Here is a 23558-nt window from a genome sequence, read left to right on the forward strand (position 1 = left end):
CTTGGGGTAAGTGAGCCAAAGTGGACAGAAATGGGAGATTGTGCATCAAATAATTATGCAGTGTGAATATCTAAGAAGTGGATAACAAGCTACGCCTCTTCCTAGATTTGGAGGACCTGAAGATGGTAAGTGCACACACTGGTAACCTTAAGATTGGACTTCTGCAGTTCACTTTACATTGGGCTACCCTTGTACCAACTTTGGAAGTTCCAGTTGATTCATAATACGGCAGCCAGATTGGTTACAGGAACATCTAGGAGTGAGCATATTACACCTATCCTAAAGTAACTCCACTGGCTGCCAATTAGTTTTCGGGCAAAGAAAAGGTGTTGATTTTGACCTTTAAAATCCTACATGGTGTATGTCCAGGTTACCTAAAGGATCGCTTTCTCCCATACAATCTGCCCCACAGAATTTGGTCTTCTGGGGGTGTCTTCTTCAACAGCCAGAACCCGACTGGCAACTGCTACCCAGAGGACCTTTTCATTGGCTGCCCACGACTGTGAAACACTTTGCCAGAAGAACTGCGACAGCTGAATGAGCTGTCGGAATTTAAAAATCATGTAAAGACCTATCTCTTCTGGCAGGCATACCCAGACAGTCTTAAAACATGATTTGTAAGTGTCCTTTGTTTGATCTCTTTTGTGTGCTTTACTGTGTATTTTGTAGAGATATGTTTTGGTGTGTAACTTTTATGGAGGTACATTTTAGTGTGTGTGTTTGTTGTGTTTTTGCTGTGCTTATGTATTTTAATTGTTTTGTAATCTGCCTCAAGCCATTAGGAGAGGAATACTACTACTAATAGTAATGATAATAATAATAATAATAATAATAATAATAATAATAATAATAAATAGAGGGGAGATAGGTAACAAACATAAAAAATACAATGCAAAATCATTATTCTAAGCTTCAGTGTAAATGTACTTACGTATCCTTCCAATAATCAAGATAGTTTATTTTAACTATACATTTTGGGGAAAATGCTGTGTCTATATGAATAAGGAAAAGTGGGAAAGTGTAGTTGAGAGAGGAGGAGAGGAAGGTGTGCGTTGCGTGAGAAGAGGAGAGGAAGGAGAACTGGATTGCTGTGTGGAGAGGTGAGGGTCCTGGCAGGAAGGTGTGTGGCTGAAAGAAACCCTTCTTTTAATCCCATGCCTTCCTGCCAGGCCCTCACTTGAGTATTTTTAGCCTAAAAAAGGGCTGAAAAACTAGGCTTATACTCGAGTATATACAGTATACCTACTGGTCCATCTTCCCCCCCAAATCACAATCTCTTGCAGAACCCTAGTGATTTTATATAGAAGCCTCTGATTTCAGAAAACTCTGAAATCACGGTTTTTCATGGCCGAATCCAATACTCAAATCACTATGCCATGCTGGCTTTTACTTTACAGACCTTGCTTTACCACATAATAGTAGTTTGCCATATAAACCAAAGTTTAAAGCCTCTCTCGTGACTTACCTGAGGAATTATCGTCAGCTTGGATCGTAAGTCATGAAGGCCAATATCGGCAATTCTCAGTCCATCGATTTTGATTTCCCCTTCCACAGCTTCTAAGATCCTGAAGAGGCAGAGGGTCATAGAGGACTTGCCAGCTCCAGTTCTTCCAACAATTCCAACCTAATTCATATATTTTATGGAGTGGAGATATTTATTAGTCTTTACAATCAAAATTTTTTACTAGATTTTAAAATCAGCAACAGAATTCTTAGGACTATTACTTGACATTTTGATTGTAGCTCACTGAGAATAGATCAACTTATACTTTTAATCTTTTATATGTTTAGGTTTCCTACAAATCATTTCGTGAATCTATTCATTGTAAGATAGTCCCACCAAAAGGAAATTTGTATTGTTGAAGGCCCAAAGCACTAGAAGGGATTAATGGCATATGTTATTAAAGGGAAACATAAAGCTTCAAAGTGATCAGTTTACAAATTCTCTCTTGCAAGTTTACTGCACCATAACTATCACAACCTAATTAGTACCTTTGAAGGATTAGGAACAAAGTCCTAAATGATAGTACACAACATGAAATCCAGATGAATGTAACTTTAATCCTTCTCCAGATTATAGTTTATGAGCAGCAGTTTTCCTCTCATGTTTTGATTATATGTCACAAAAGGACATAGAATGAAAAGATGAAAATAAAAATCACTTATTTGCAGTATGCTCACTATAAACAAAAAAGAGGGGATATATTCAGCTGTGTTCCTCCTAGGCACAGAAGGCTCTTTGAGCCAGTGAAGGCTTCCCCAGGGACTCTGCAGGTGCTGTTGGACTACAGTCCACACAATGCTTTATCACTGGCTAGGCTGGTTATGACTGTTGGGGCTTGCACTTCAAAGACATCTCCAGGGATGCATGATTGTCACTTTTGGTACAAATGATAGGTAGATAACTGCACAGGGATCAGGAACTAATTTCCTGTGGTTAGTGACAACCCACAACAGTGCTGCAATTACCTCTATTTTATCTCTATTCATCCAAAAATGATGTTAGGAAGTGAGGGCCCTTCCACACAACCCTATATCCAAGAATATCAAGACAGAAAATCCTGCAATATCTGCTTTGAACTGAGTTATCTGAGTTCACACCCAGATAAAGTGGGATTTCCTGCCTTGATATTCTGGGATATAGGGCTGTGTGGAAGGGTCTGATATTGTATTACATTCTGCCACTCTCTGGGAAGGAGATGAAACAGAGGTATTTGGGTGTATGCTAACTGCCCCTATTAAATAATACTAAAATAGACAGTTCAATTGCCTAACCGTTGAAAAATAAGCTTTTGCTATGTACTGAATGAAACTGAAGGCTTGCAAACCCATATTATCAAAATATAACCTGACTCTACTCATGGCAACTATGTGATTGTGCTGAGATCATACCTTTTCTCCACCTTTCACATGCAAGCTGAGGTTTTTCAACACCAAGTCCAAGCCTTTTCTGTATCTTACAGAATAGTTTGTAAATTGCACTTCCCCCTGATCAGGCCATTTTTCTGATGGCCTTTTGTCTTCAATTATCCAGGGAGCCTGGAAAGTCGAGCAACAAAATGACAAACAGAACAGATATAAAACATTTGTTTAATGTCAGGAGAAATGCCTCTAGAACATGGCCATATAGCCCGAAAAAACCCACAAGAACTGACCATTTGTTTAATAATTATAATACGCTTTGTCTGTACCTCGCCCCTTCTCCCCAAAGTGACTCAGGGCAGCTTATGATACAATGCTTTGATATCATATTACACAGTAAGACTCCTGTATCCAGCCAAGGATCCCACAGCCATTGTTTCACTTTTCTGGTGTTCACAGCCTGGGGGTGTTGGTGGGAGCAGAAAGAATCACACCTGCCAAATCCCTCCCATGGCCCATTCATTAAACAACCCTGGGAACAGAAAAAATATGGCTGTCACGGTTGCCTTATTGTTGAGGGCAAGCAGGGGAACCTTCTCTCCAGCAATGAAGCAGAGCAATTTCAGTCACTCTCTTCTCCAATGTTTATTCTATAATTGTAAAAAAAGACTGTTCAGTCATATCCACAGTTTCATGTATCTGTGGTAAGTCCTAAAACCTATCCCCCTGGATACAGGAACCATACTGTGTGATACTATATGTAAAGTTCAAACATAGTTGATTAAGGCTTTCACCTAATAATTAATACAGTGTTCTCATTTGCACTGCTTGTTTGAAGAACTATTTGAAGTAGGATGAACAAGGTATGCTTCACCATATGTCACTGTTGGCTATCATCAAATAAGATAAAGATATGATGCAAATATTTGTTACCATGCTCTCGTCTGCAGTATCACATGTATCTAATTAGATGTACAATAAATACCCATTCTGAGAAGACCATGATAATCCTTTCTTCCAGCTAGCACTAGCTCAGCATATGCAAAGCTCACTTAACATTTTTATTGTAAATTGTAAAATAAAATACCTTGGCTACAATTCCATATTATATTAGAAAACAAATAAGAATTATGATTGCTGAATGTAACACCTATATTAAACCTTATAGTTCATTAAGCAGAAGGATTACCAAGCTAAATAAAATAAATAAAAACAGATTTTCTGAATAATATTATTTCAAAACAATGGACGGCCACGATCACACACCAATTATTGCTGTTATAGTCCTTGAGAGATCTCCTAGAGATGTACACATGTTAAATGATGAATGAAATCGAAGTGTAAGCAGTGCAATGCCCTTTGTTATATTCGCATTCTACTGATAGAAGAACATAGAGACTTTCTAACAGCATCTCTCCCTTCATGCACAGAACAGAACATGACAATTATTAAGATATTCAAAGAGTGGGTTGGTTGCAAATGCAAATATGTTCAAAATAACCCCAGGCATTTAATAGCCTAATTACAAGAGGTTCAATCCAGCCAAAGTAACACACTTTTATAATTGGACTATATCAGTGAAAAAGCAAAGATCACACTTAACTTTATCCCATTTAAAATCAATCCCATTTCAAAATGCACTGCTTACAGCCAGTTAGATCATGCCCCTTACTTAACAGCATTTAAATGCATATTCTCCATGACACAAAGAAAGTAATTGCATTTATAGCTAAGCTTGCTCTTTTTATGGGTGAGGAGCAAATTTTCGTTCTATCCAAGCAGCAGTGTAAAGCCTAAAAATGCATGTTGCTTTGCCAAGGGAAGCCTATTGGCCATGATCTGAATGCCAATGTAAATCAATAATAAAGGTGGTGGAGTACAATGATAAAATAGCCATGAGTGCTGTGACAATGAGGAAGGATAGGAGTGGGAAGACAGCAGTGAAAAGCATCCCACTCAGGAGAGCAATTTTCTCTGGTGCCTAAGTGTGTGTAGAATTAATGCAGTTTGATGCCACTTTAACTACGATGACCTATAAAACCCTATACGGCACCGACCCAGCGTACCTGTCCAAACATATCTCCTTCTACGTCCCGCCTAGCCCTACTCTCGGCCCTGCCCTTGTCACAGATAGATATGGGACCAGGCCTTTGGGTAATCTGGCAGACTGACAAGGACAATGACGCCTTAAGCTTTGGAAATGGACTATGATAAACGGAATGAATTTATTAATTACGGACTTGGCGAAATGATGGCCACCAGGCTGGCTTTTTATTGTATTAATGTAATGTTTTAACTGTTTATAATTATTGTTACTATGTATTTTATTGTATTGAATTGTAGGCATCAAATGCATGCCGGTTGGAGGCTGCCCTGAGTCCCCCTTAGGGCGTTGAGAAGGGCGGGGCAGAAGCACCCGAAATAAATAAATAAATAAATAAATAAATAAATATGGCTCAATGCTATGGAATCATGGGAGTTGTAGTTTTACAGCAACTTCAGCTTTCTCTGCCAAAGAGTGCTGGTGCCTCACCAGATTACAAATTTTATAGCATTGAGCTAAGGTGGGCAATGCGGTGTCAAACTGCATTAAGTCTACAGTGATTACAAATCCTGGGATTTCGTAGATATAAATAGATGGATACAATGCATGTCTAGATGTGAGCACATGCCCATATCTAGACAATATAAGAATTATATATATCTGCATGGCAACCATTCTAACACATTTAAGCTGTGAACATCGTGATGAAAGCCCATGACAAGGTGTATTTCCAGGAAAAAAAAACCATTTCTCACTGTGACTCTTAGGGACTGACCTCAGTTTCATTTTCTGAGTATTCCTTCACTCTTTCTACAGCCACAATGTTGCTTTCCAGATCAGATGACATCCGCACCATCCAGTTCAGAGCCATTGTCACCTAAGCAGTGATGAAAATGAGTTACCCACCGGATTATGGCTACATATTTTTTACAATATAGAACAGAAATATAGCAATAAATAAAATGAATTAAAACTCTAACAAATGAAGATTGATAGAGGAAATGGGAGGCTAAGACATCATCTTCTGTCAAAAGTTTAGAAAAATGATTAAAATTCCCCAAATCCCCTGTCACCATGGTTGATGACTGAAGGTTTCTGGGAGTTGCATATTGCAAAAAGAACAATTCCAAGCTTTGTTTCTATGTCCATGGATATTACTGCATTTTCACATTGTAATTACTGACCTTTCATTAAGGTCTACACATCTTTTCCTTCTGCTATTGTTTCCTCATCCTCTGAAAGGCTAAGCCATAGCTTTGGCTTTTAAATCTTGTAGACGACCCTTGCTTACAACCACTTCAATATGCTTAAAATTTCAGCATCTAATCATGCTGCAAATCCATGCAAGAAAATGAGAATCCAAGCATCCATTAAGCCACAGATTCTTCAGCGCAGCACCTCATGGCTTTTTCTAAGGGCTTGTTACACACTATAAAGGGCATCACTATTTCTTGTATTCTATTGAATATAAACGCAGAGCATTAGAATTCACTGCTTTACCAAATTTAAAATGGAGCCCCATTGTTACTGAGGATAAGATTCAATCAGAGTGCACCTCTCTTCCTCCAAATCAGCATTCATAGCTTTTAAAGCTGGGAGTTGTAACTCAAATCCATCCATTTGACAAGCAGCATTTCAGAAGCTATTTCTCCATTAAAGATGCCAAGTTCCGAGTGAGTTACAGCAATGAAACTTTTGTCTTTTGCTTTAAGAAATTATACAGAATTCTCACACTTATCTTACTGAAAATGTTGCCAAATATACAATAGATTATCTAAGCTGATAACTAGACTAATATGATTTCATTATGTTTTGTTTAACTGAAGAACATTTTTAAATATTTATTTAAAAATGTTCTTTAGTTAAACAAAACATAATGAAATCATTGCTTAGTTTTCTTAAATACTAGAGGCCCAAGACAAGTATGCATATCTGCATGTACAGAGTTTGGAGACATATTACATAGCTACCTGGTGAATTCTGTGATGTTTGATACAATAAGGCAATTTTCTCAGTCCCTAATTGTCCCCATAAAATTAAAATAAATAATAAGCTCTACATATGTGTAAGGATGACTGTGAGCAGGACCTTAAGTTGATTAAGTTTTAATCCCATGAAAGAAACGGTCTGCATTCAGTCTTACTCTTTTGCAGTTTTCAGTATGTACAGAGCTGGATGAATTATGTGTTAGGTCTTGAAATATCATAACACCGAACAGACCAATTTAAGCAGACTTTGCAGTGTCTTGTAAAGGATTCCCTATTATGCTCTGTAATATTTTACTTATTTATACTGAATTTTTTCCACCAGATTGCCCCTTTCTCCAGTCCCACAAAAAATGCTGTAGCAATAGGCAATTAAAGCCAGAATGCCGAATGTAAAGGTCAAACCACAATGAGGCCTCAATGCTGCTTCTTATGTGAGCAATCTTCCAAAATACATTCCACACACACCTGCAACGCATAAGATACAGAAAGTCCCACGACGCCAGGACTCAGTTTATTTCTGCTTAACACAGCAAAAAGAGCTGCAAAAAATACAACACAGTTGCCTACAAATTCGACTCTGATTCCAAGCCATCTGTCAAAGAGAGAAACAGTGATGTTAGAACAGAGCTCAGTAAAAGAAAATGCAGTCTATCCAAATTTTGAAGCTACATTTAATAAAATCAAAACTTTGTTTTACCTGTTGGATACAATTCCAGGATAGTAGCTTTTCTGATTGTCATTCACTTTTGTATCACTGATATAAACAAAAGACTTCTCTCTTCTGTAAGCCCGGATGACACTTGCTCCAGTGACTGTTTCCGAAAAATGAGAATATATGGGAGATCTGCTCACAGATTCCAGCCGCTTTAATTGGCGAGAGGTAGCTACGTAAAACCGCTGTCATTAATCAATTCAAAGGTGTAAATATTAGGAAACAGGGAAAAAACAGAAACAAAGAGAAACATTTAAGCTATTTGACCTGAACTATTAACACATACAATTTAACAAAAAGTGCATTTACACTGTAGAATTAATACAGTTTGATACCACTTTAAATGTCATGGCTCAATGCTATGCAATCCTGGGAGCCAATTGGATTTTGGGCTGCATCAAAAGGAGTATAGTGTCTAGATTGAGGGAAGTCATGGTGCCTCTCTACTCTGCTTTGGTTAGACCTCAGCTGGAAGACTGTGTCCACCACAGTTCAAAAGAAATACTGAAAAACTGGAGGATGTCCAGAGGAGGGCAACTAAAATGATCAAAGGCTTGGAGACTATGAATCCCTATGAGGAGCACCTTAAAGAGTTGGGTATATTTAGCTAGTAGAAGAGAGGCTGAGAGAAGACATGATAGTCATGTATAAATATGTAAAATGATGTCCTAAGGAGAAGGAAGCAGGCTTGTCTTTTGCTGTCCTGGAGACTAGGACATGGAGCAATGGTTTTAAATTGCAAGGAAGGAGATTCCACCTGAACATTACGAAGAACTTCCTGACTGTAAATGCTATTCAGCAGTGGAATTCTCTGCCTCAGTGTGTGGTGGAAGCTCCTTCCTTAGAAGCTTTTAAACAGAGGCTGGATGGCCATCTGTCAGGTGTACTTTGATCGTGCTTTTCCTGCATGACAGGGGGTTGGACTAGATGGCTCATATGGTCTCTTCCAACACTATTATTCTACGATTCTATGTGGTTCCATGACTTTTTTGGTAGAGAAGGCTAGAGATCTTCTAAAATGACGATTCCATAGCATTGAGCCATGGCAGTTAAAGTGACGTCAACTGCCCACTCTCCCTCCCACTCATCTTCTGTTAGGGAATAAAAGTTCTCTGAAAACATAGAAAGATAGGCTTTCTCTCTGTAGTATATTAAATGAAAAAATGAAATGGAATAAAGCCTCCAACTTTTAGTATGGAAGCACCTCTAATGTTTCCTAAAGAATTGATTAATTGGTTGAATGGATCTATTAGTACAGTAAATATATTAATTTAAGCTGAAAACACACTTGTCTTTATGCAATGCTCTGCAATGAGTTTTTAAATTACTGGTCTGTGTAATTTAATGGTAGTCAGACCCTTAAACATATATTCAAAAGGTATACCGTGCCATTCCAACTGGTTAAATAAGTGTTTAAAAGAAAAGCTATTAATCAACTACCAATATTCACATACAGCTGACAGCCTTATTATAGTTCATATTCATTCTGCTTCCAGTAGCATTTTCCCAGAAATTTCTGTTCTTGCACTGGGAAACCCAGTGGCTGAGATTCAAAGTCCTTCCAAATGTGTAATGGACCTGCTTTATTCATCAAACTTTATGGGAAGTCCATTTATAAATCACCTCTCTGAATTTTCCCACTACTCCTTCCAATTTTTTTTTATCATGGAAAATCTATTAAGAAAGGATAGACATAATCACTGTTCAATGCCTTGACTTGGCAGCACAGAGAGCTGTCCATTTGGAAGCACCCTTGGATGACTACATTACTTGTAACAGTGGCTACTTTGGGGACAGAAGGAAACATATGTGTGCATATGTATGTGTGTGTCAAAATCAGCTCTGGAGATTAATAGTGATTAAGGCAAACTTGATTGTGAGAACTTTGCTGATACTAGACTACTGGATGGCATTTTATTACACTTTGTGAAAAAGTCAGAAAGACTGGAGAATTGTAACATAGGGATTTAGTTTCTTAAGTAAATGCAAAAATAAACTTCCTTAAAAGATATATTCAGGAGAGAGCCACCATGATGTAGTATTGAACAAGGACTTGAGGAGATCAGGTGTAAATCTCCATCAGGCATAAGGATGAAGTGGCGACCTTGGGCAAGTTAAATTCTCTTATGCCAAAAGGAGGGCAGTGCCTCCATGTTTTAGCTCCAGTAAAAAATATATGATTTTTTTAAAAAGAGCTGACAGCTGGTCTTAGCCTGCTATAGTTTTTTTTTAGTTATCTGTTGTTTTATTCTTACACTCAAAACATTTTAATATTTACTTAATGTATTATGTTAAGGGGATTGTGGCTGAAAGGCACTGCAAAAAAATTAACAAAATAAAAATATGAGTGTGGATAAATCTGCTGCTGCTCCTGCTTGCCTTAAAGTTGTTTCTGAACTATGGTGAGCCTAAGTCAAACCGATCTTAAGGTGTCTCAGCTGGATTTGTACAGAAGAGATCTGCCACTGTGAGGCTGGGAGAGTGTGAGTTGCTCAAGGTGAACCTGTGAGCTTTTGTGGTAGAATGAACTCTGGTCACCAGTCACTGTACAACACTCAAACCACTATACCACACTGACTCTTTGTGGATAAATCTACTCTGCACAAAATACAACAGCAACTCTACCAAGAAAAAGGATCAAATTCTGTACCTAGAATTCACATGTAGTGCTAATATGCATATTAAATGCCATAAAAGTCTGATTTTATGGTATAATACTCACAGAACTATCATACCACTTTTGCAGCATTTGACAGACTAACACTTAAATCAAGTTCAGCAAAGTGATGGGCAAAGCCAACCCTTGTTACCTGAGCAAAGAAGTACAGGATTGCAAGGGGTATTATGACCACAGCAAAGAGCGGAGTGCTTGCCATAATGACCATCATTGTTGATAAGGAGGTAAAAAAGGTTCCGAGGAACATCAAGATGGTTGGTGGTATGACTTCATCAATCACATAGATGTCCTTTGAGAAGCGGTTGATGATTCGACCCGTAGGAGTTGTGTCGTAAAACGACTGTGGAGTGTGGAGCTTGTTTGTCAGCAATCCTGCATGGAGAGCCCGAGCTGCACGGATGCCACCCATTGCCAAAGTAAAAGAAGAGGCCAGCACAAAAAGACCTGTTTGCAAAAACGGGGAAAAACAGAGAAGTAAGTGTCCCATTCATATACAGTTCTTTTTTCAAGAACTTTGTTGTTTAAGCAGCAACTTACAAGTACTCTATTTATTATTAAGATTTTAATGTTTGACTAGGGGGTAAAATGTATTATTGATGAAGCACTAGTTGCAGGGATCAATGAAGGACCAGTTAGGGAAAGAACCATCATAGTTCATCATGAAAATGTTTACATACTGTGTGGTTCTTAAGCACTGCTGTCTTGAACCCTATTATTCTGAACTGTTTTGTTTTTTGCAGATCAAAATCTTTATTTTGTCAATGTTACACAATATTACTGTTATTACATTAAAAAGCTTCCATTTACAACTGTTACCTGCCAAACTCTGATTAAGGCTGTACACTTTCATAGGAGAAACCACAAACACAGCCAAACACGCGCTATTCATTGCAACCACTTTGTGTCCCCCCAGGGGTGAGAAAGGCGGTATATAAATACTGTAAATAAATAAATAACCACACTACACTATTGTATAGCACCATATTATCATGGTTCCCCACTATAGATTCCTGAAGTTTGCAGTTCTCAGCCAGAGAACTCTAGGCTCCAATCAAACCACAATCAAGGATTCCACAGGACAGCTACGTCAGTTAAAGTGGAATCATAATGCTGTAATTGTGGAGTGTGAAAGGGGCTTAGGACCACAATAGTAAGGAACAGTGAAAGCTTCATAGTATTTTTCTCTGATATTTTATTATAATGGTTTCACAGACAGATCACCAAGAAAGCCCCTGCCTCACACACACCACTATCAATGGCACTTCATTTGTAATCCTGCTGTTGAGGACCACAAAAGGCAAAAGTTACCACTGCAAAGAACACTTACCTTGCAAAAGACCCAGGGCACCATAGACTCCAACTCGCATTGGCACATTTTGTTGAGTACCATTTACCACAGGCTCATTGGTCCAGTCACTAAGCCAAACGTTGGCCCCAACTGAAGCACCATGTTGACAGCAGTAGAAGAAACATATAAATAAAGAAACTATGGGGCCAACTGCCTTCATGTATTGCCAGAAAACGGTAAATTTGACCTGTAATTTGATATCAAGGTGGATTTCTTTAGATTACAAAACTGAAGCCAGGGTCTCACAGAAGTATTAAAAATACCACTATGAAATCTTACTGTGATATATGCAGATTTTTTTTAAATGCAAGAAATACAGCTACAATAAAAAGATGTTCTAAATGGAGCCACTGTATCAAACCCATACAGAACACCTATACAAAGAGAAATATCCTATAGCTAGAGAGTAGTCATATTTACTCAATCTAGGTACAAGACAGTCAATTGCAGAATTACAGATGGTTTGAACTTCAGCTTCCAGAATTCCTTGTTGATGCCCAAGCTAGCTGGGGCTTCAGGGAGCTAAAGTCCAAAGCACATGCAGGATCAAAGTTTGGGAAACACAGTTTTATTGCACCCCAAAGAATTTTTTAAAAAGAGAAAAATCACAGCATTTACATTCTTTCATTTGTGTACCATATTAATAAAAAGGACCAAGAAGCACTCCTGTATATCCATCTGTTTTCATCTCACCCATAATATAATGATAGCAATTAGGGCCCTTCCAGACATAGCTAAATCCCAGGATGAACTGGGATATTAAATCACCACTCTGAACCAAAACCTTGTGCTTTCCCTAGATGCCCTCCTAGCACATCTGCTTCTATTCTAGACGCCCTGTAATTTATCAGAAAGCAACTTGGAAGAAAGTGTTTTGTAAGTCTTGCATACCGTGCCTGTTTCAGTAGTTTCTGCCTGGATGAGCTTCTCAGGAGAACCTTTTTTGGGCAGGGGAGGTTCAAATGGCTTTTTTTCACACACTCTTCTTTTTGTTGACATTTTGCTAGGACACTCTCCATCTGAGGATATTACACTGAGTTGTCTGCATTAAAAAAAAAGAGAGAACAAAGAGAGAAAAAGAACCATAAGGGTGAAGCAGAGGAACTACAGGAGAAACAAATGGATTGGATTTCCATAGCTAATGCCAGCTTTTGGATTTACCTTATGAACTGTTTGCGGGCTTCATTTGTTACTGGTTCACTGTCTGCCAGATCTATATGGTTGCTGAGTGTGTCCTCAGCAAGCAGGACCTCCTCATCCTCCACTACTACAAAGAAACAGAAAATCTTTATCTTATTTGGATATCATTTTAGAAAAGCTCATGCTAAGCAAGGAACATCATAAGGCATAAAGAGAGAGAATAAAAAAAGAACCATAACTGTTTAGGAATAACAAGAGGCTGTATCTGAGCCCTGTTCCATTTGACAAGAAGGTCTGGCCAGTTTGCGAACCTGCTCTGCTTCAATGGGTGGACATTATTAGTGAAGGTTTAACCCCATTGTTCACCCCTTCTGGGTCTTCTCCCAGACACATTACTCCATTTATCCATCTCACGTAGGGTTTTATAAATTTTACCTCTTGCATTTAGCCCACCCACTGTGTTTTAATCCCATTACCATTTTATTTTGCATTTGTTTTATTGTACATTTTGCTATTGTATGCATGTCACTTTGTTGTTATTATTTACTTGTTTGTAATTTTTGGGCTTTGTCTCATGTTAGCCACCCGAGTCCCCTTGGGGAGATGGTGGCGGGGTATAAATAAAGTTTATTATTATTATTATTATTATTATTATTATTATTATTATTATTTGAAACACAACAAGATGAGTCCACAGCAGACACTCTGCTGGCTGTTGAACTGGATCACATGTCAGACACTTCCCAAGTGTCTAAGACTGTTTGATGTATCGGTGAATAATGCATGCAGATCCCAGTAAGGTGGCCTTCTGTAGCTGGAAGATGGTAATTTTGTCAGCGCCAATTGTGTTTAAGTGCAGGCCAAGGTCTTTAGGCACTGCATCCAGTGTGCCGATCACCACTGGGACTACCTTTATTGGCTTGTGCCAGAGTCTTTGCAGTTCAATCTTTAAATCCTCATATCGTGTCAGTTTTTCCAGTTGTTTCCCTGCAATCCTGTTGTCACCTGGGATTGCGACATTGACGATCCATACTTTGTTTTTTAACATGATTGTGAGGTTAGGAGTATTATGCTCTAAAACTCTGTCTGTCTGAATCTGGAAGTCCTAGAGGAGTTCGGCGTGTTCATTCTCTGTAACTTTTTCCAGCTTGTGATTCCACCAGTTCTTTGTTGCATCATCATCATCATCATCATCATCATTATGGTCCCATTTGTGCTGACCCAAGTGCTCACCAGGAGCAAGGTTGACACTATGAACTGTGGCTGGTGCACTTGCAATCATTTTTGAAAAGCAATGGGAGTAACTGTTAACAGTTACTCCCATTGCTTTTCAAAAATGAAAAGTAACTTCCCAGAATAGGAAGTAAATATATCATTACTTCCAGAATGGGAAATAATTATAGCTGATAAAATGTAAGGAAAAGAGAACGAAAAAGGAAAAGTGGAAAATTTTGCTACATGGAAACATTTAAAAAAATGTTATTTTGAATCTTAATTGCAACTTTTTTTTGGTAGAAGCAGTAAAACCGACAAGTCCACATTGTAAGCACCTTTCAGCTTACCCAATTTCAATTCTATTTGATACTTTTAAAAGAGCAGAAACATTTTTCAACACTTGCTTTTCATTTCCTCTCTATCTACATATAAATTTGTGTTCACTAAAAAACCAAGCACAGTTCCACACTGTTCTTGACCTTTTAATCTGGCATGACAAATTAGTAGAATGAAGAAACTAGGGGATGAAATATGAATGACAAGTCTACTCACTTGTTGGCTCATCTTCTTCTACGTCTTCATCGGGTGCATAATTGCGGAGGAACTCTGCAAAAGACCTGTTTTGTTGCAGAAGCTCTTGATAAGAACCCATTTCAGAGATCATACCATCCACAACAACCACAATGTGGTCCACTTGAGGTAAAAAGTTGATGCCATGGGTAACCAAAATTCGTGTCTGAAAGTGAAAGCAAGAGAGTGTTCAGCTGCATTATCTCTACTTGTTGTAATGTATCTGAGGAGGGAAGTCTGGTCTCTCAGTTCTTAGTTGATTGTCCACCCAGGATGTTTATCGACGTCAGTGAATTAACTATACAAAAATAGAGGCACTTAGTCCTCTTAGCTTTTATGACAAGTCCCTTAACTACTTAGCTTGATAATGATATTGGAAGAAGGCATAATTTGGTTAAAATTGGAGAAGGTCAGAGACATGACATTTGCATTTCATGAAGTGTTGCTCTCTCTGCTCCCAACCCACACAGATTGAGCACAGCAGGGTGGCAAGGGAAGCGGGCTTGTGGTTGAGAGGTAGACAGAGTTAGATCTACTGATGGTTTTATCAATGTTTTTTAAGAATAATTATCATAATGAATCCCAAACAGTCTTTAAGCATGAATTTTAAATGTGTGCTTTGTTTAATCTCTGTTTTGTGTATTTTGACATGTATTTTATAGAAATATGTTTTAATTTGTAGCTTTTATAGACATACATTTAATATGCGTATTGTATTTTTACAATATTTATGTGTTTTAATTATTCTGTAACCTACCTCGAGCCATGTGGAGAGATGAGTAAGAAATAAAATAATAATAATAATAATAATAATAATAATTGTCATCATCCAATTTATATAATGCCATTACTGTACATGGAGCTTGTAAGTAAAAGAACATCCAAAATAACCTATTTCCCTGTTCTCAGGTTTACGAGCCATCTAAGATATGACACAAAAGGTAAAGGAGATGGTTGTGTGGGAGATACTTCCCTTTCTCTCTCTCTGAGGCCAGGGCAGTGACAGTTCAGTTGGGAATAAACCTTGAGAGCTAGAAAAGAGAATATTCTTTTCAAAAAGAAAAAAAAAAGTGTATGGGCCGAAACAGTTAGAATTGTATATGTGTCATCATAATCTCAGTTGTGCAGCACATTCGCTGCATATGTGCGTTTCTGTGAACTCACTTTTCCTTTAAGTGCTCCTTCTGGTCCAATAACTTTGTCAAAGATGTGTTTGGCCACATGGGAATCCACAGCTGAAAAAGGATCATCCAGCAGATAAACATCAGCATCACTGAAGACAGCACGGGCAAGGCTCACCCGTTGCCGCTGGCCACCTGAGAGGTTGATGCCCTGTATGTTAGGAAAATAAGACATCACAACCATTCTACCATTTTTCAAAGGATCTCAAAGCAAATGAAATAATATACAAAGTGTAAATAATGTCAGATTTTTAAAAATAACAGTTTAAATGCATGATGAACAAGTCACTGTGTAAAAGTAGCTCAAACGATTATTTTAAAAATGTGCAATGTAAATGAAGACTTGATCCCAAAAGGCTATGTTAAAAAGGCCATATTCTGGCTTTGCATCAGAAGGAAGCCCACAGTGATGCCAAAGGGAGGGCATCCCACAGCAGTGGTATTAGCTCTTCCATGTCCTTCTATGTCACATTGTTGAGAAACGTCAGTGGGACCAAAATTCTGTGGCCAGGTTGATGACTGGGGCTGGTTATAGGTAACATATAACTTTTTCAATAAGTCTCACTGGTTTCCAGTCTGTTTTCAGACAAAAAATTAAGTTGTGGGACTATGGGAGGTTTGGCTGGCCCCTCCCTGCTGTTTTCCTGCTGTTTGGAAAAAAAGCTTCTTGATTTCATTTTGCCTTTGATTTTTAATTTGTTACAGCAGATGGAACTATGTGTTACTATGTTAAAATGTGTCTTTAAAACTGTTTTTCATTCATATTATTTAGTTAGAATTCTATTTTAACAGTACTTAAACTTTTGTATTTTTGTGTTAAATCTTTGTAAGTCATCTTGTGTTGTGAGAAAAACAGGATGTTAAATATATATGTACACACAGACAGGTGGGGATGTGGGAATGTGGTGGGAAGCTTTTAAATTCCACAGTAGCATCAGATTCACCAGAAGGAGGTTCAATAACAATTGTAAGGTTGTCAAGTTTCCAACCATTCAATTATTCTATTTTTTTTTACAAAGTGGCAATGAGGGGAATTTTAGTGGCCAATAATTTTCTTAAGAACAAAGGTTCAGTTGTTCCTCAATGCGTAACAAAACATTATTAAAAAGTCATGTGTGTTCTTTCCTTGGGCAGTTCCACACAACTTCAGAGTGGGTTTAAGAAACCTATTCCAAAGGGGGTTAAATCCACACAGTCAGGGGAAAAATGGCTGTCCACGTGCCATCTTGAGTATTTTGGGATTGGCATCTCACCATCTAAAAAAGAAAACCCCAAACCCCTCAAACTCCAAAAGACTTAAAAAGAAAAAGGAAATTTACCAGGAACCTCACTAAAGTCTGATGGAACATATTTATTATTTATTTATTTGGGGTTCTTTTACCCCGCCCTTCTCACCCAGAAGGGGACTCAGAGCGGCCTTACAGAAGCAAAGGCACCCTTCGATGCCTGCATCATAAAACAATCATACATAAACTTACATCATATCATAATATAATTCACAAAGTGCATGCATTAATTATCATAAAATCAATAAAAACAATAAAAACAAATACAAACCCAATTTCTCCTTTACATGGTCAGCATTTCGCTCATAGATCTAATTTTCGTTCCATTTCATCAATCCTGCTGGTCTTACTCGCCTGATTGTCTGATTTAATTGCCAAGGTGCCCAAAGGCCTGGTCCCACAACCACGTCTTCACCCTCCTCCTGAAGGCGAGGAGGGATGGTGCTGCCCTGATTTCCCCCGGGAGTGAGTTCCACAGGTGAGGAGCCACCACTGAGAAAGCCCTGCTCCTCGTCCCCACCAGCCTCACTTGTGAGAGTGGTGGGGTCGAGAGCAGGGCCTCCCCAGATGATCTCAAAGTCCGGGGTGGGACGTAAAGGGAGATACGTTCGGACAGATACACTGGACCGGAACCGTACAGGGTTTTGTAGGTCAAAACCAGCACCTTGAATTGTGCTCGGAACTGAATCGGCAGCCAGTGGAGCTGACACAACAGGGGGGTGGTAGGCTCCCTGTATGTCGCTCCGGTGAGCAATCTGGCTGCCGCTCGTTGGACTAGTTGAAGTTTCCGAACAGTCTTCAAGGGCAACCCCACGTAGAGTGTGTTACAGTAGTCTATTCGGGATGTGACAAGAGCATGGACCACCGTGGCCAGATCAGACTTCCCGAGGTACGGGCGCAACTGGTGCACAAGTTTTAGTTGTGCAAAAGCTCTCCCGGCCACCGCTGAGACCTGGGGTTCCAGGCTCAGCGATGAGTCCAGGATCACTCCCAAGCTGCGAACCTGCGACTTCAGGGGGAGTGTAACCCCGTCCAGTACAGGCTGTAACCCTATACCCTGTTCGGCCTTACGACTGACCAGTAGGACCTCTGTCTTGTCTGGATTCAATTTCAATTTGTTAGCTCTCATCCAGTCCGACACAGCAGCTAGACACCGATTCAAGGTCTGGACAGCCTCCTTGGTGACAGGTGAGAAGGAGTGACAGATCTGGACATCATCTGCATAGAGATAACATCTCAGTCCGAAACTCCGAATGATCTCTCCCAGCGGCTTCATGTAGATGTTAAATAACATTGGGGACAGAATCGAACCCTGTGGGACTCCACACATCAACGGTTGTGGGGCCGAACAGGTGTCACCCAGTAACACCTTCTGGGACCGTCCCTCAAGAAATGACTGGAGCCACTGCAAAGCAGTACCCCCGAGACCCATGTCTATGAGGCGTCCCAGAAGGATACCGTGATCGACGGTATCGAAGGCCGCTGAGAGGTCCAGCAGAACGAACAGGGACACACTCCCCCTGTCCAGTTCCCTGCGAAGATCATCTACCAAGGCGACCAAGGCTGTTTCCGTTCCATGTCCCGGTCTAAAGCCAGACTGTGCTGGATCAAGATAATCAGTGTCTACCAGAAATCCCTGGAGTTGTGCTGCCACCACACGTTCCAGGACTTTGCCCAAGTAGGGGAGATTGGAAACTGGCCGATAGTTGTCGAATTGAGTGGGATCCAGTGATGGTTTCTTCAACAGCGGTTTAATAATAGCTTGTTTTAAGCTTGCTGGAATCTTGCCCTCCTGTAAGGAGGCATTAACCACCACCTTCACCCACTCTGCCAAACCCCCTCTGGCTTCTTTTATCAGCCAGGATGGGCAGGGGTCTAGGATGCATGTGGTGGGTCGCACCTCTCCAAGGATCCTGTCCACATCCTCAAGCTGAACCAATTGAAATGAATCCAACAAAACCTGACAAGCAGATGCTCTCGTCACATTCTCAGAGACTGCAGGTAAAGTGGTGTCAAAAACCGACCGAATCCGCGCAATTTTATCTTCGAAAAATCGAGCAAACGCTTCACAGCGAGCTCCAGAGCTGTCAGGGATCTCGCTTTTCGGCGGATTTAACAGACCCCTGACAACTCAGAAGAGCTCAGCTGGACGATTCTTTGCAGATGCAATATTGGCAGCAAAAGATGTTTTTTGTGCTGCTGCAATTGCCACATCGTAGGACCTTAAAAAGGCATTCAGATGTGTTTGGGCTGATTTAGTCGGATTCCTTTGCCACACGCGCTCTAGCCACCTTTTCTTTCGCTTCATTGCTGCCAGCTCCTCAGTAAACCAAGAGGCCGGGTTAGCTCGGTTACTTGAAAGGGGGTGTTCCGGAGCGATTGTGTCGATTGCCCTAGTCATCTCGATGTTCCAATGAGAGACCAAGGCATCGACAGGGTCGCCAGTCAAGGAGGTGGGAAATTCCCCAAGAGCCGTCAGGAAGCCATTTGGATCCATAAGCCTCCTGGGGCGGACCATTCTAATGGGTCCACCACCCCTGCGGAGGTTAGGAGGTACAGTGAGTCTAAACCTGATCAGGTAGTGATCGGACCATGACAATGGAGTGATGGTCAACTCCTCCGCCCCGACACTATCACCCCATCCCTGAGTGAAGACCAAATCCAGTGTGTGCCCGGCAGTATGGGTGGGACCAGATACTAATTGGGACAGGCCCATGGTTGTCATGGCGGCCATAAAGTCCTGAGCCGCTCCTGAAAGAGAAGTCTCGGCATGAACATTGAAATCCCCCAGGACCAAAAGCCGCTGGGAGCTCAATGCCATGTCCGAGACCGCTCCCGCTAGCTCAGGTAGGGAGACTGTCGTGCAGCGGGGTGGTCGGTACACTAACAGAATCCCTATCCTGTCCCGGTCACCTAACCTGAAGCCGGCACACTCGAATGACGATGAATGTGGGATGGGGCACCTGATCAGGGGAATACACACCTTATAGATCACTGCCACTCCTCCTCCCCGCCCTCCGGGTCTTGGCTGGTGCTGCACGGAGTAACCTGGTGAGCAGAGTTGGGAGAGATTCACCCCTCCCCCCTCGTCCAACCCTCGTCCAACCAGGTCTCCGTTATCCATGACATGCGATAAGATTGGGGGGGGGGAATCGCTCACCCCCCCCCATCTTTTTGCACGTCATGGGTTTGTTCCATCAGACTTCAATGAGGCCTAATAGTTCCTGGTAAGTTTCCTTTTTTCTTTTTAAGGTTTTTTTTGGGGCTCCAGGAACTCAGAAGGTGTGCAATGGGTGTATGGACAGAACCCAGGGAAGTCCCAGGACTCCTCGTGGGCCTGTTCTCACAGGCCGCATAGCCCATTAGATTCGGGCCTTTTACAAAGGCACTGGTCTAATGAGCTATCAAATCAATTTGGGATAAAGCAGGGTTTCCTGATTTGTCTTGAATTAATCCTCTTTTACACACAGTAAAAGTGCGTGCGGGCCTGGGAAAGGGGCACTGTCTGCATGGGCCCCCTCTCATCTTTCATTTCTCTTTCTACTATATATCTGTCTTCATCCAAACTTAACTCATGCCCCCTTTCAGTCCTATTTAAATCTAATCTCAGCAATTCTATCATTTTAAAAATGGCATATTACCCTTACATGGATCTCCCATAACTATTCTCCTTCACTTTATTTTAATGAAATACTCTTTCTACAACTGACCTTTTTTCTTTCTTTTCCATGTCTTTAGACACAACACTTTCATTTCCTCTTATTTATCTAATCTTCACTCTTCTATTTAAAAGTTACTTTCCACCTTGATTTCTACTCTCATTATCAACCTTTTCCACGCTATTTTTCTAAATCCCTGTATTTCCTTTGTTTCATTTAACAGCTTTCTTTGGTAACTTGACAGCTTGTGCTTTCAACAGCCTTATTGCATTTCCCCGCCTAATAGTAGGATTCAGCAGTAGGATATTCAGAAAGGGCAGTGCTAAGAATAGTGGTTGTTAACATGTGAAGGAATAAAGCACAAGCAGCAGCCACACCCCGAGTTATGGGTTATCAAAGTTGGAAGCTTTACCTCCCAGGTAGGTTTAAGCCCAGCCACTTCCCTATGAGAAGAGAAACAGTATCTTGCTTCATCAATTGGGGCTCAATCACTCCTAACAATATGGCTTCCAAACAAAAAATCCCTGGCATCTATCTTTTGTGCCCCATTTTGGCCTTTTTTTCCCTTCCTTTTATTGCCTTGTGTTACACAGTTGCCGCTGCCACCACCACCACCACTGTTTGCTGCTGAAAGCCTTACCTTCTCACCTATCTCAGTCTGATCTCCCCCAGGCAGCATCTCAAGGTCTTGTTTTAAGGCACATGCCTCTAAGACCATTTGATACTTCTGTTCATTATGAGGTTGGCCAAACAAGATATTGTCTTTCAAGGTAGCATTCTGGATCCAGGCAAGCTGGGGTACATAAGCAACTGAGCCCTATAAGGAATTACCAAAACACACAATGTGTTAAATCACATAAATGATTAAATGCTCAAAAATGATGACAATTTTTCATTTCATTTTGTTTCATGCTACTTTGAACCAACCTTCACAGCCACTTCACCGTGGAGTTTCTCCATTTCACCAAGAAGAGCTGACACCAAGGAAGACTTCCCACAGCCAACGTGTCCAACAACAGCCACCAAAGAACCATTAGGAACCAACCAATTTATACTATATGAGGGGGGAAAGCATGGTAGACTCATTTGCTTGGTTAATGTAATGATAAATGTCTACATCTAGTCATTAGTTGAGCAAGAAAAGATGCATTGATTGAAGGACTCTTGTTAATACTTATGGAAGTCCTCTACTTTAGCCAGGACCAAGAATTGGATTTACTTTAATAATATAAAACCAATGCAGACCTCTAGCATTTTAAAAACTAACACATTTATTCCAGTGCAGGTTTTGGAAAGATTACAGTTTACTTTTGAAAAGTGCTATTAGATCACTCTTTTAAAGCTGCAACAAACTAAAACAGCTATCTCTGGGGAATTTAGCATAATAAAAAGTACAGAACAGCCTTTCTTCCTTTAGATAGTATGTGTTTGTCTGAGTACACATATATATGCTGGGCAAGAGTTCACCTCAGGCCTCTCATTGGAAACTCTGTTTAATCAGCTTTGCTTTGATTTAGTGGTGTGATTTGAAAGACAATAAAGAGTATAGACTAGAGAGTTAATGAATGCATATGAGGAAGGCTCAAAAAGGGTTACAACAACATTCAGGAAACGAATAGCCAACCTGAGAAATTAGATTCCATTCAAAGAACAAGACTGACAGAAAAAAGGTGACTCAACCTGACTTGATTATATGAAAAATAACATATGTCTTCTTCATGCTTGAGTTTTCATGTGGTTTAAACACAAATTCGTCTCTATATTAAGAAAATAACTGTCTTAAGAAACCTGTATTAAGTATGGGAACAGGTACATCACAGTAATTTTGATAGAAATAATGCAACATGTTATTTCATACCTGGTCTGGAAACCGAGCGTTTAATAAGGAGGAACCTTAATGAAAACTTATGCTAAAACGGGTTTTAATAATGCATTCCATTTTGGACTTTTTGTCTCCCCCATGTCCTTTTATGTCTCATTTATTCTATACTCCAGCACATACAATGGTCAAAAGAAAGGGATTTTTCTGTCTTAGAGATTGTATGGATCCAATTCGATCAAAACTTGGTACTTGTGAGTGTATTAATTCCAATGAAAGAGTTACCCAACTGCTTCACTTTACAAGTGAAATCAAGGAGCAGAACAGCACTTAACTTTGCTGACATTTACTGCACGATCACCTTAATTGTGCAACTATTACTATTTTGATATATTTTGTATATTGCCTTAAAATTTGCAAGCCACTTCACATGAAGCAGAAGAATGGAAAGGATATTTTAAAGATCCCTAAAATGAATAATGCTCACAGTCCTTGCAGTCCCTGAACTGATTTTCCACCAACCTGTGAGACTGACCTTTGTGTTGGGTACAAGTCTATGTGTTTCCTTGTACCTTTCCCCATATTGCTCATGTCTAACCAAACTAATCAAGTCTGAGGGCCCCATTGAACCATTTCTTTCATTTTATCCCATGTAGTTTCTCCCAAGGGTTGTTCTCTACATGCTCCCCATCACCTGAAGTCCTCTATGCCTTGGCCGCCTGAGTTAGCAGGCAGCAGTAATAGGAGTGTTGTCTTTTTCAGTGGTAGAGCTCATTTATTGAAATCTCTTTTCAGTTGAGATTCATCAGTCCTCAATCCCTTATTCTTTTTAGCTGGATTCCTAAAAACTGGCTATTTGAGAAAGCTTTTAGATGAAAATACTGTTCCCTCTTTGCTATATATATGTTAAGGCCTTTTCCTTTTCTTGTTGTTAGGATAAGAATGTTTCTCATTCTTTGTTTTGGTTAGTTTGGGTTTTGTTTGCTTCTATCATGTTGCCTCCTGCGTGACTCTGACTCAATGCATCAGGAAATGCTTTTTGGTTTTTGTTTCTGAA

The 23558-nt window shown here is 40.0% G+C and overlaps 1 protein-coding gene across 2 annotated transcripts in view; it reads right to left on the bottom strand.

Moving 5' to 3' along the window:
* The window catches only part of ABCC3 (ATP binding cassette subfamily C member 3), an 81873-nt gene that overhangs the window by 3299 nt on the left and 55016 nt on the right, over positions 1–23558 (bottom strand). The window contains exons 16-28 of one of the 2 annotated variants that reach the window (XM_060764780.2): positions 21610–21736; positions 21323–21499; positions 15721–15888; positions 14539–14722; positions 12793–12895; positions 12523–12673; positions 11611–11818; positions 10417–10727; positions 7592–7791; positions 7360–7486; positions 5682–5783; positions 2893–3039; positions 1466–1624 (exon numbers count right to left, since the gene is read on the bottom strand). In XM_060764780.2, coding sequence (XP_060620763.2) covers positions 1466–1624; positions 2893–3039; positions 5682–5783; positions 7360–7486; positions 7592–7791; positions 10417–10727; positions 11611–11818; positions 12523–12673; positions 12793–12895; positions 14539–14722; positions 15721–15888; positions 21323–21499; positions 21610–21736 — 2164 coding nt within the window. Of the gene's footprint in view, positions 1–1465; positions 1625–2892; positions 3040–5681; positions 5784–7359; positions 7487–7591; positions 7792–10416; positions 10728–11610; positions 11819–12522; positions 12674–12792; positions 12899–14538; positions 14723–15720; positions 15889–21322; positions 21500–21609; positions 21737–23558 lie in introns of both variants that reach the window. The other variant, XM_060764781.2, reaches the window with a different exon arrangement.

Source organism: Anolis sagrei, chromosome 2, assembly GCF_037176765.1.
Source record: "Anolis sagrei isolate rAnoSag1 chromosome 2, rAnoSag1.mat, whole genome shotgun sequence".
Lineage (NCBI taxonomy): Eukaryota > Metazoa > Chordata > Lepidosauria > Squamata > Dactyloidae > Anolis > Anolis sagrei.